Below are 10,557 nucleotides of genomic sequence, written 5' to 3' on the forward strand. Positions count from 1 at the left end.
CTTTGGGGGTGGGGGGGAGGAGGCAGCAAAGCGAGGCAGGAAGGAGAGCGCGGCTTGGCTGGGTGAGCTTTGGCAGGGGCAGGGAATGAGAGCCGCGAGGCGGGCGCTGCGGACGGAGGCGCTGCCCGCCGAGCTCGCAGGCAGCCAGGCAGGCAGACAGCGACAGCCCCGCGCTGGGCGGCCTCTCCTCGCCGCCCCGCCTCTCGCCGCCCGACTCGCCCGCCTCCCTCCAGGCAACATCTCGCGGCACACCAGGCAACATCTCGCGGCACACTAGTGTGCCGCGGAACAGTGGTTGGGAAACACTGCCTTATTTAATGCCTTCCACAAAGATAATTCTGCCGGCATATGTGTCTAACGCCACAGAGGTGAGCCCAGACCTCATTTTACTTACCTCCATGCACAGGACTGCATTGCAAGTCCTATAGTTAGTAAGTATGTTTAGGATTATTTCACAGAATGATAGAATTGTAAAATTGGAAGGGGCCTTGAAGCCCATCAAATCCAACTCCCTGCAATGCAAGAATCTTTCGCCCAGTGTGGGACCTGACCCCCTAACCCTGAGATGTAGAGTCTCATGCTTTGTTACAGACTGATGGCAGCTATCCTTCCTCAAACAAGTAAACTAAAATCTGCACTCCACAGCCAACAAGGAGCTGAAAGGTTGGAGCTGATCGCTCTACTGTTTCGTTCCCTGTAATCAAAGTATTGCAGGATGGTTGTTGTTATTATTATTATTTCTTTCTTTTATTATTTGTTCAATTTGCATACCGCCCTTCATCGGATGATCTCAGGACGCTTCGCAGCGTAAAAATGCAAAGTCGAATCAAATCAAGGATGCTGCTGTAATGCACATTTCCTTTTGAGGCTGGGTTACATGCAAGCAGGTGTAAACAGGAGCAGCCTGGGCGAACAACAAAAACCCTCCTTTTGCGTTGGAGGTGTTGTTATGTGTGGGGTTTTTTTGTGGGGTGGGGGAACCATCAAGCGGTGTGCAAATTATTCACAATATAAATAAATCGAGCGGTTTAAACAAAAAAAACTCGCTTTGCCCAAGGCGAAAAGGCACCTCCACAATTGTTCTCCTTCTGGCTGATAATTGGTGGTTGGAGCCCACCCAGCAGGGCGGCTGTGGGCAGGATCCGTGCACTGCAAAGGGTGGGTCTAGATGACTCTTGGGATCCCCTTCCAAGTCTACGCTTCTGACGCGTGAAAGGGGGGAACCTCGAGTGACGAGGCTTAAGGGAAGGGAAGAAGAAGGAGACGCCTCCTCACCTGGCAGCCCTTCTTGTGGTGGAAGCCGACCACCGCGATGTGCAGCACGGGCCCCCTGGAGCCGCGGGGGTGCAGGTCGCCCTTGGAGCTGCCCCTTCGCTCCATGAAGGAGCCCGGGAGCAGCAGCGCCGCCGGAGGAGGTTGTTTACCGGCGGGCTACGGGCGCCGCTTCCTTCCGCGGCCGGCCTCCCCAGCCCGCCGGCGCCCGTCCTCTGAGCATGCTCCCTGGCCGCCGAGCCCGCCCCGTAGCGGCCGCCGAGGAAGCCGCGCCGAGGGGGGGAGAGAGGCGCCGAGCCCCGCGGAGGGGAGAGCGGGGCCTGCCGGCGAGGCCTCAATGGCGCGCGGGAGCCAGGGCCGCCTCACGGGCGCGCGAGGCCGGAGCAGGAGGAGGAAGAGGCGGCGGCTGCTGCTGCGGGGAGCCGAAGGGAAGCTGCCAAAACAGGGCGGCCGCCTTCCCCGGTTACCTCAGGATGGTTCCTCCTGGCAACCGGCGGCCAGGGCTCTGTTCTTAAAGGTGCAGCCCGTCGGAGAATGCCAGACTCCCCCCCCCCCCCAAACCTCAGGGGAGCCCAGGGTAGTCCCAGAGGAAAGAGAGAGAATGAATGGATCTTTATTTGCAAAACAACAATACAATATACCAATAACAGAAATACAAAGTCGGTTATATAAGGACTTTAGGGTCCTGAATCAGCAGTCAAATAGTGGACCTTATTCTAATTGCCCCAGCTAAAAACCTTGCTTTTACTTTCTTGGGCTCCATGATCACTGCAGATGGTGAAAGCAGTCACGAAATTAAAAGACGCCTGCTCCTTGGGAGAAAGGCGATGGCAAACCTAGACAGCATCTTAAAAAGTAGAGGCATCACCTTGCCAACAAAGGTCTGTATAGTTAAAGCCATGGTTTTCCCAGTAGTGATGTATGGAAGTGAGAGATGGACCATCAAGAAGGCAGATCGCCGAAGAATTGATGCTTTTGAATTATGGTGCTGAAGGAGACTCTTGAGAGTCCCATGGACTGCAAGAAGATCAAACGCATCCATCTGAAGGAAATCAGCCCTGAGTGCTCACTGGAAGGACAGATCCTGAAGCTGAAACTCCAATACTTTGGCCACCTCATGAGAAGAGAAGACTCCCTGGAAAAGACCCTGATGCTGGGAAAGATGGAGGGCACAAGGAGAAAGGGACGACAGAGGACGAGATAGTTGGACAGTGTTCTCGAAGCTACCAACATGAGTTTGACCAAACTGCGGGAGGCAGTAGAAGACAGGAGTGCCTGGTGTGCTCTGGTCCATGGGGTCACGAAGAGTCGGACACGACTAAACGACTAAACAACAACAACAAAAACCTTGCAACCTTTGCTGTCATCTGCTCATCCTGATCTGCCAAGAGAAAGGACAATGTGGCAGTGGTTGGGCAACCAGGAATGGACAATAAAAGAGGGGCGATAACCTCATTCCTCAAGTCTTTATAAAGAGTGCAAGCCAGAAGGGCATGCGCCACCGATTCGGTACTGCCATCTCTACAGGGACATAAGCGTTTTTTCGTGTGGAAACTGTTGGAACCATCCCTTGAGGACACCCGAGGGCAAGACATTCAATCTTGTAAGAGTAAAAGCATGTCTATATTTTAGAATTGCTAGGTTATGCAGATAGGGTGCCAGATGGGCGAAATGGGAAGGTGGAAAATAGTCATACCATGGGCAAAATTTCCTTATTGCGGCCAAGTGGTTCTGACGCTCGACATCATTTAGGCGCAGACAAATTAGACTGTTTGCTTGAAGTAGCCCCAGAGGCTTGCGCATTTCTTTCTCTATCACGATAGTACATCGCCTTTTTTTCTGCCAAGGAGCATGTGCTTCTCCCCCTCCCCATGTTGTTGTCCTCGCAGTAGCAACCCGGCATAGGTGCCAGGGCCCTGGAGCACCCACAAAATTTCCCATGAAGGCACCCACGGATTTCTTTTTTCTTTCTTTTTAAAATAATTTTATTTCGTTTTACAAAATCAATTGCACAATTAACATTCTTGAAAACACTGCAAATCTTAGGACTTCCCTCCAGGAATTCTGTTTTTTATTTTTTATAAGATATTTATTAAAATTTTTAAGATATTACAGTAAAAATGAAAAAAGAAAAAGAAAAATACAAAAGAAAAAACAGTTAAAAACACCTTAATTTTCCGTTGCATATTTTTCTTACGCTTATTTCCCCGGACCTCCTCATACCTCCCTTTTTTGTAGTCCACTTCAATTTGTTAGTTCAGCAAATCCTTGCCATTAAGCTTTTACCCATTTATAAACCTTTTTTTCATGTCTCTTAAAGCATTGCAGCTGGAAACCACTTAATTTCTATCCAGCATCATTCTAACATTCATTAATTTTACAATATTTCTGTAAATAGTCTTTGAATTCCCTCCAGGAATTCTGAAAGGCACCCACAGATTTTGGTGCCAGGGCCATACACAACGTTGCATGGCAGCCACGGCCCCGGGGACCCATGGTTGCGGGGCCAAGCTGGCATTCCTGCAACCCTGTGAGGAAGGTTAGGCTGAGTGATAGTGGTCAGCCCAGGGTCACCCAGGGAGCTTCATGGCTGAGTAGGGACTCAGTCTCAACCACTATGCCACACTGGCCAATATCGTCATCTTCATTGTATGCCGCCTGTCCATAGTGCTCAAGGCAGCTTGCGAAATGGGAAGATTTACCACAACAGCCAGAGTTATGGGTATCACGTGGCAGGACAGAGCTTTGGACAAAGTCTCTCTCCCAAGTCCACATTCCCAGCATGTTCACAGTCCTGTCTCAGCAACATCTATGCTGGCTTGGTCATATCCACAGAATGAACATGTGGACATGTTCCTATTGGAGAGCTGGCTGACCAACTCTGCATTACAAAGATGTCTGCAAACATGACATGAAGGCTGGCAACATCATCCCTGCCATGTGGGAATCCCTGTAGGCAGCCCTGCACAGGGAAGTTCTTAATGTTTGATGTTTTACTGTGTTTGATGCTTTAATTTGCTGGAAGCTACCCAGAATGGCTGGGGCAACCCAGTTGGATGGGTGGCATATAAAAAAATAATATTATTACTACTACATACCAATACTACTACTACTATAGACAAATGCAGTGCCTTTGTGGGTTCTCTCGCCACATACACAACAAGAGGTTGCGGCTTGTGCTTTGCTTTCCATCATTTGCCTCCCTTCAGTTAAGTTAACTGATTCTCTTTCCTCTCTCAGCAGATAAAATTGGTGGGTGGGGACCATTAAGTGTATGGTTATAGCACAGGTCAGGGCACAAGTCTGGAACATGTGACATCTGGCCAATGAAAATCAGCACACTTGTTTAATGTTACATTAAAAGGTAGCCCTATAACTGGCATAGAGAGAAAGTGGCTTGAAGGAAGCCAGTTGTATGCTACTGCTTACAAGGCATGCATGATTACATATAGCACTAGAAAACTTGTCATCTCTGGTACTATGGATTAAAAGCTGGCAGTTTACCAGCAACATGGGTACACCTAGGGGATATATACTAGCATCAGTTGGTACCCATAGCAAAAAAATAAGAACCAGACTAGAGCTCATTTGCACTAGTTGTCCTGTCATCAGTCTAGCGCAGGATTTCCCAAACTTGGGTCTCCAGATGTTTTTGGACTACAATTCCCATAATCCCTGGTCCTGCTAGCTACGGATGGTGGGGGTTGTAGTCCAAAAACACCTGGAGACCCAAGTTTGGGAAAGCCTGCTGTAGTGCATATGACATGTACATACTGTACATCCCATGGCCTGACTGCTCGGCCCGCAGCAGTCTTCTAAGTGTGGAAGTGGAGAGAAGATAAGAATGCAGGCTTGACCCTGACTATATATTATACATAGCAAAGCCCGTGGCCTTTTAGCTTGTTTGGCAAACCTCATTGCAAATGCTATTTGTTGTATTTAGGAAGGGCAGGTACAGGAATTGGGTGGGTACTGACTGCTTTACTATTCTCCAAGGTTAGAACACAAAACGACGGGCTAAAATCCATCTTTTTGACATGCTGCAGATTTTAAAAACGGGTGGATAACGCAACCCATATTTTAAAGGGATGCAACCCTCGGAGGCCTGATGCTTGCGCATTTTCAGAACCCCGGCCTTTCGAGTCCTCCTTCGGCCATAATCCAAGCGCCCCAGATTTTCCATACTAGGGTCAATCTAGGAACAGGTGGGTGAAAAGATACCCTTGAGCATGCACAGAGTGCCTTCTCCTTTAGGTCTTTGGAGGCAATAAAAAGTGTTCCAGGAGATGCGTTTCGGATATAAAGCAAGGTACGCTTTAAAAAAAGAAACAAACCAGAGTAGGGCTTAGCTTTTAAAGTTAGCGCTCGGACGTCACGTGCCCCTCGGCCTCGACTTGCGCTGGGACTCCTTTTCGAGGGCTTTCCTAGTTCGATTGCTCTTATCGATTCGCTGAGTCTGCTCAAACTAGAACAGTCGGCTCTGTTATGAGTGGCCGGGGACGCAAGAGCCCGCCTCCCCCGGCATTTATTTATTTATTTATTTTTTAAACCAGTGAGCAATAAGAGGACGGCGAAGTCGATTAGTCAGGCCTCGCGGCAAAATGGCGGCCAACGCGACTACCAACCCGTCTCAGCTTCTGCCTCTTGGTAAATGAATGGCGGGCGCTCGTCTCTGAGCGGTGTAGCCGGGGGAGAGGGATAAAGAGTGGGGAGGGGAAATGGGGTAGGGTGGGGAAAGAGGGTTGAAATGGTTGGGGCAGGGTGGCGGAGGGGAAGTGGGGTGAGGGAGAGGGGGGGAAAGGGAGAAATGAGTTGGGGGAGGGGAAATGGGGTGGGGTGAGGGAGAGGGCTGGAAATGGGGTGGGGGAGGGGGGAAATGGAGTGGGGGAGGGGGAAATGGGGTGGGCTGAGGGAGGGGAAATGGGGTGGGGTGAGGGAGAGGGCTGGAAATGGGGTGGGGGAGGGGGGAAATGGGGTGGGGGAGAGGGGGGAAATGGAGTGGGGGAGGGGGAAATGGGGTGGGCTGAGGGAGGGGAAATGGGGTGGGGTGAGGGAGAGGGCTGGAAATGGGGTGGGGGAGGGGGGAAATGGGGTGGGGGAGAGGGGGGAAATGGAGTGGGGGAGGGGGAAATGGGGTGGGCTGAGGGAGGGGAAATGGGGTGGGGTGAGGGAGAGGGCTGGAAATGGGGTGGGGGAGGGGGGAAATGGGGTGGGGGAGGGGGAAATGGGGTGGGACAGGGAGGGAGAGGGAAATGGGGTGGGGAAGAGGGGTGGGATGGGGGAGAGAGGGGGGATGAGGGAGATGAGAGGAGGTGTGGGGGGCAAGTGCACCATTTGTACGTGTGGCATCATGGCCACATACCTGGGGCAAAGTTACGCACAGCATGGAGAGGAGGGTTCTTTCCTCTCTCGTGGCACCAGAACTCATGGGCACCCAATGAAACCGAATGTTGGAAGATTCGGGATGGATAAAAGGAAGCGTTTCTCCACGCAGCGCAGTTAGTTCAACTGTGGAACTCGCTTCTGCAGGAGGCAGCGATGACCCACAACTTGAACGGCTTCTAAAGAGGATTGGACAGATTCACGGAGGATAATAAGCCTAGCAGTGGCTACTAAATGCAGTGGCTGTGCTCTGCCTTCACAGCTACAGCCAACAATGCTCCTGAATGCTAGTTTCTGAAAAGCAGGAAAGGTTCAGGACTAAAATCACATTAAAATTTGAGGCTCTAGCAATCTTTTTATTATGTATATGATCATAATCAGCTCCCAACTGCATCTTTTGAACTTTGGGATTATTTAATTGACCCACTGGATTTATTTAATGATGTAATATGCTAGTGTCCCCTGCTATTAAGATTGCTTTTAGTTTTGGATACTGACTGTTTTGTAAATGAAGTATGTTTAAAATCATTGGTAACTGAAAACACATCTTGAAGAAAGATACAGTGCTCATACATTTGTACATACATTAGTAACTACTAATTAAATGCTTTTTCTGATTAACAGAGCTGGTGGACAAGTGCATAGGCTCACGAATTCACATCGTGATGAAAAGTGATAAAGAAATTGTTGGCACACTCCTAGGATTTGATGACTTTGTCAGTATCCTTTACAGGGAATAATGTGGAGGCTTTTCACAGTTTGCTTTTTGGGACGTGTGTGTGCATTGTTGTTGTTTTTTGCAAGCAGCTGTTTAAAATAACGTTCCCCTGGAAAGGGAGTTGTTCTGGTGTTTTGAATTGGATAAAAGTAGATCTGCATTTAGGTTCATACCTTTGGTGGTGGTTTGCACTGCAACTGCAAGTTCATTTTCAGCCACTGGGCTTCTGTGATTACCGTGTCTGCAGTACTGACAGATGGTGCCTGTACATAATGGATAGGGTATTATATCCTCATCCTGCAGATTGTGCTGGATAATATCACTCCTCACAATTGGCCATACTGAATGGGGCTGATGGGAATTGGAGTCCAACAAGATCACATGTTCCCTACCCCTGTTGTACATCATTCTTCCAGGCTGCAAGCCTAGCACCTGTTGCACATGCTCTGAGACACTTGTGTGGCAGCCGTGTATTCTATGAACAGGGCCTACACCTTGATGATATAAAAACACTGTTAGTCCTCTTGGATATCTACTCATCTAATGAATGCAGGGGGAAATGTGAATCACTACTTTTGTAGTAACTTTTTCCTTGACATCAGGCTTAAGACATGGTATTGGAAGATGTTACAGAATTGTAAGTATATCTGCTTCTGGCTTTCAATCTCAGCACATCTTGTACCAACAGTTGTCTTTACTTTCACTCACTCTTCAGAACTCACTCTCTTGACCTCCCACACTTGGACATAGGCTGACAATATTATCTCCTTTTGTGAGGCATGCTGTAATACTGTTCACCAGTTTTCAGGAAAAGCAGAATGTAATTCTCCGAAGGTGAGAGTGGAGCATTATATTAGTGGTACGAGGCACCAGCTGGGGAACCCCCAAGGCTCAGAGCCCAGAAATTGGTAGTGGAACTACGATAAGGGGTCAGAGGGAAAAGAGGGAGCAGACTGAGAGGAGGTGGTGTGGTAGTTGAAGAGGTAACAGGGTTTATTGAGCAGGAAGAGCCTGTGGTAGAGAGCAGTCCAGAATCGGGAGGAGGGGGGGCAAGAAGCAGATGAGGTGGACCTCTGAAGAAGCCCTCCTGTTGTGACCAGCTCCCCTCCCCCCTGGTCTCCCAGGACCAAAAGAAGGATGAAGAGGGTGGAGCAGAGACAGACACATCAATGGAGTTTCAGATTGCTTGGGAGGGAACCAGGGGAGGTGGAGACTTAGGCAGCTGTGGGAAGGCAGGGACCTTCAGTCCTCACAACTGCCTCATTGAGGCAAGATCTGCTGGGAAGAGTTTTTGTGTTCATTAGGCCTGGTCTCCTGAGCTGTTTGTTTCTTTGAATGAAGAGTTAACTTCATTGATGCTGTGTGAGTTATTATTATCCTGTTCTTGGCACCTGCCTCCTGACACTGGGGTGCTCCTCTCTACAAATCCCCAGTCTACTGTGGCAGCATCTTTCAGAGGTACTCATTCCTTACTTTTCTCGTTAGCTACTGTATAAGGGTATAATTGCAACAACTTCCCTTCCCATGCTATTCTAGGAAAGTACCAATTGCAGAACAATGTAGGTAGGATTGCTGCAATTATTTATCTTACCAGTTTTCCCCTTCAGGGACATTTGGGTACTCTGGTGTGGAGAGTAGCAGTCTCTTATCAGATAATTAAGACTTGAATGAAAAATAGGTAGCTAGTTTCATCAAACTTTCTAGTTTTGTATCCTTTTTTCTGTTTGTCTTGTGTTCAACAGTGAGATCACACCTGAAGGACGAAGAATTACAAAGCTAGACCAGATTTTGCTAAATGGAAATAACATAACAATGGTAAGTAATTAGTCTTACATTTCTGCCCTAGTTAATTCCTGTTAACTAGGCCAAACTAGTTAACTGTGGAAGCTTGGTTAATTCAGAAACTGTTGTCAGAAACTGAAACAGAATCCAATAAAATGCCAAAAAATTGAAGTGGTATCCTAAAAAAGAACTGAGATGTTGCATGTTCTGAGTCAGGGAGGAGGAGATATGGCCTATTTTGGGTGGGGGGTCTCAATAAATGTAAAACAAGCGAATATAAACTATTCTAATGTAATTAATTTACAAACACGTGTATATAATCTTTTTTTGACCTGAAAAATTCAAGGTGGCTGATACAATGGCCTGCTTCACACAACATGCTAAGCCTAACCCTGACTTGGTGAGAAATTGGGGGGGGGGGTGTCCCCAGAGGCAAGTTCCCAGCTGCCTTGCTGCTCCTTCATCCTTTTTGCTGCCAAGATTTGGTTTAGATTACCATCTGCACCAGAGCTTGCGGCTAAGTTCTCTCCCCAGTAACTGTAAGCTATAACCAAGTGTGAACCTTGTTTGGCTTAGCGTGTTGTATGAGCCAGACTTCAATTGGTGGGAGGAATCTTGTTAATGCTTCTTCCACTACACTACCTGAGACGGGTAGTCAGAGTGGCTCTGCCCGACAGGCCAACAGAACTGATTTTGCTGGGCATGTTTCTGTAGCTCCATCCTTGAGAGAGGATAGAATGGTTGTACATAACTTTTCTAGATGAAATGCTTAAGTTCTTCATCTTCTCATGTGAACTTTCTTTCAGCTGGTTCCCGGAGGAGAAGGACCAGAAGTGTAAATAAAGTCATATGCCATCATTGAAGACTTCCTGTTAAAGCTTGTGTAGGAATATAGAAGAAGAAGAATAAGAATATATTGATGAAACCTGATGCGTTTTTTATTTTTTATTTTTTACATTTATATAAAGGCAAATTTCCATTTCAGGAAAAATGCATCGTTAACAAAGACTTTGTAAGTTAAAATCATGACTTTGTTGTAAAGGCAAAATTAACTTGTTGTTCAGAGCAAGGCAATAAAGAGGTTTTTTTTAAAAAAACACCATATTGAACACAGTTGTTGTTTTTGTAACTGGCATTTTAGATGTCAGATAAAACCAGGAATTTTGAATGGTTCTGGGTCAGGCTGCTTAGAGCAGGTTATGAGCTGGTTATAAATATTTCTTACTTTTTATCTATATCATACATGAGCTGGTTACGCTGTGGTTCAAAATGTGTGGGAGAATTGTTTTCTCATGCATTTCTCTCCAGCTTTCCTTCCTCGTCCCCACAGCCTAGACTTTTAGGCTGTGATAGCAAATATCTTGCTAAAATACCTTGTGATTTTATTTCCTTTAGATGAAAAC

General features: G+C 47.6%; 2 protein-coding genes across 3 annotated transcripts in view; one reads left to right on the plus strand and one right to left on the minus strand.

Moving 5' to 3' along the window:
• AVL9 (AVL9 cell migration associated) overlaps nucleotides 1-1,499 on the minus strand; it is a 41,101-nt gene extending 39,602 nt beyond the window's left edge. For both annotated transcript variants that reach the window (XR_014001160.1, XM_081165163.1), the window contains exon 1: nucleotides 1,276-1,499. Coding sequence is in view for 1 of the 2 variants with exons in the window: in XM_081165163.1 (XP_081021289.1) it covers nucleotides 1,276-1,380 (105 nt within the window). In the remaining variant the exon portion in view is untranslated. The remainder of the gene's footprint in view (nucleotides 1-1,275) is intronic.
• Nucleotides 1,500-5,780: 4,281 nt separating this feature from the next.
• Nucleotides 5,781-10,017, plus strand: LSM5 (LSM5 homolog, U6 small nuclear RNA and mRNA degradation associated). The gene is made up of 5 exons (XM_081163396.1): nucleotides 5,781-5,919; nucleotides 7,279-7,374; nucleotides 7,982-8,009; nucleotides 9,115-9,187; nucleotides 9,961-10,017. Exons 1-5 carry the CDS (start codon nucleotides 5,874-5,876, stop codon nucleotides 9,991-9,993), a joined length of 276 nt encoding a protein of 91 aa, XP_081019522.1. The 5' UTR covers nucleotides 5,781-5,873; the 3' UTR covers nucleotides 9,994-10,017.
• Nucleotides 10,018-10,557: the final 540 nt, after the last annotated feature.

This window comes from Podarcis bocagei (assembly GCF_964188305.1).
Source record: "Podarcis bocagei genome assembly, chromosome: 12".
NCBI classification, from domain to species: domain Eukaryota; kingdom Metazoa; phylum Chordata; class Lepidosauria; order Squamata; family Lacertidae; genus Podarcis; species Podarcis bocagei.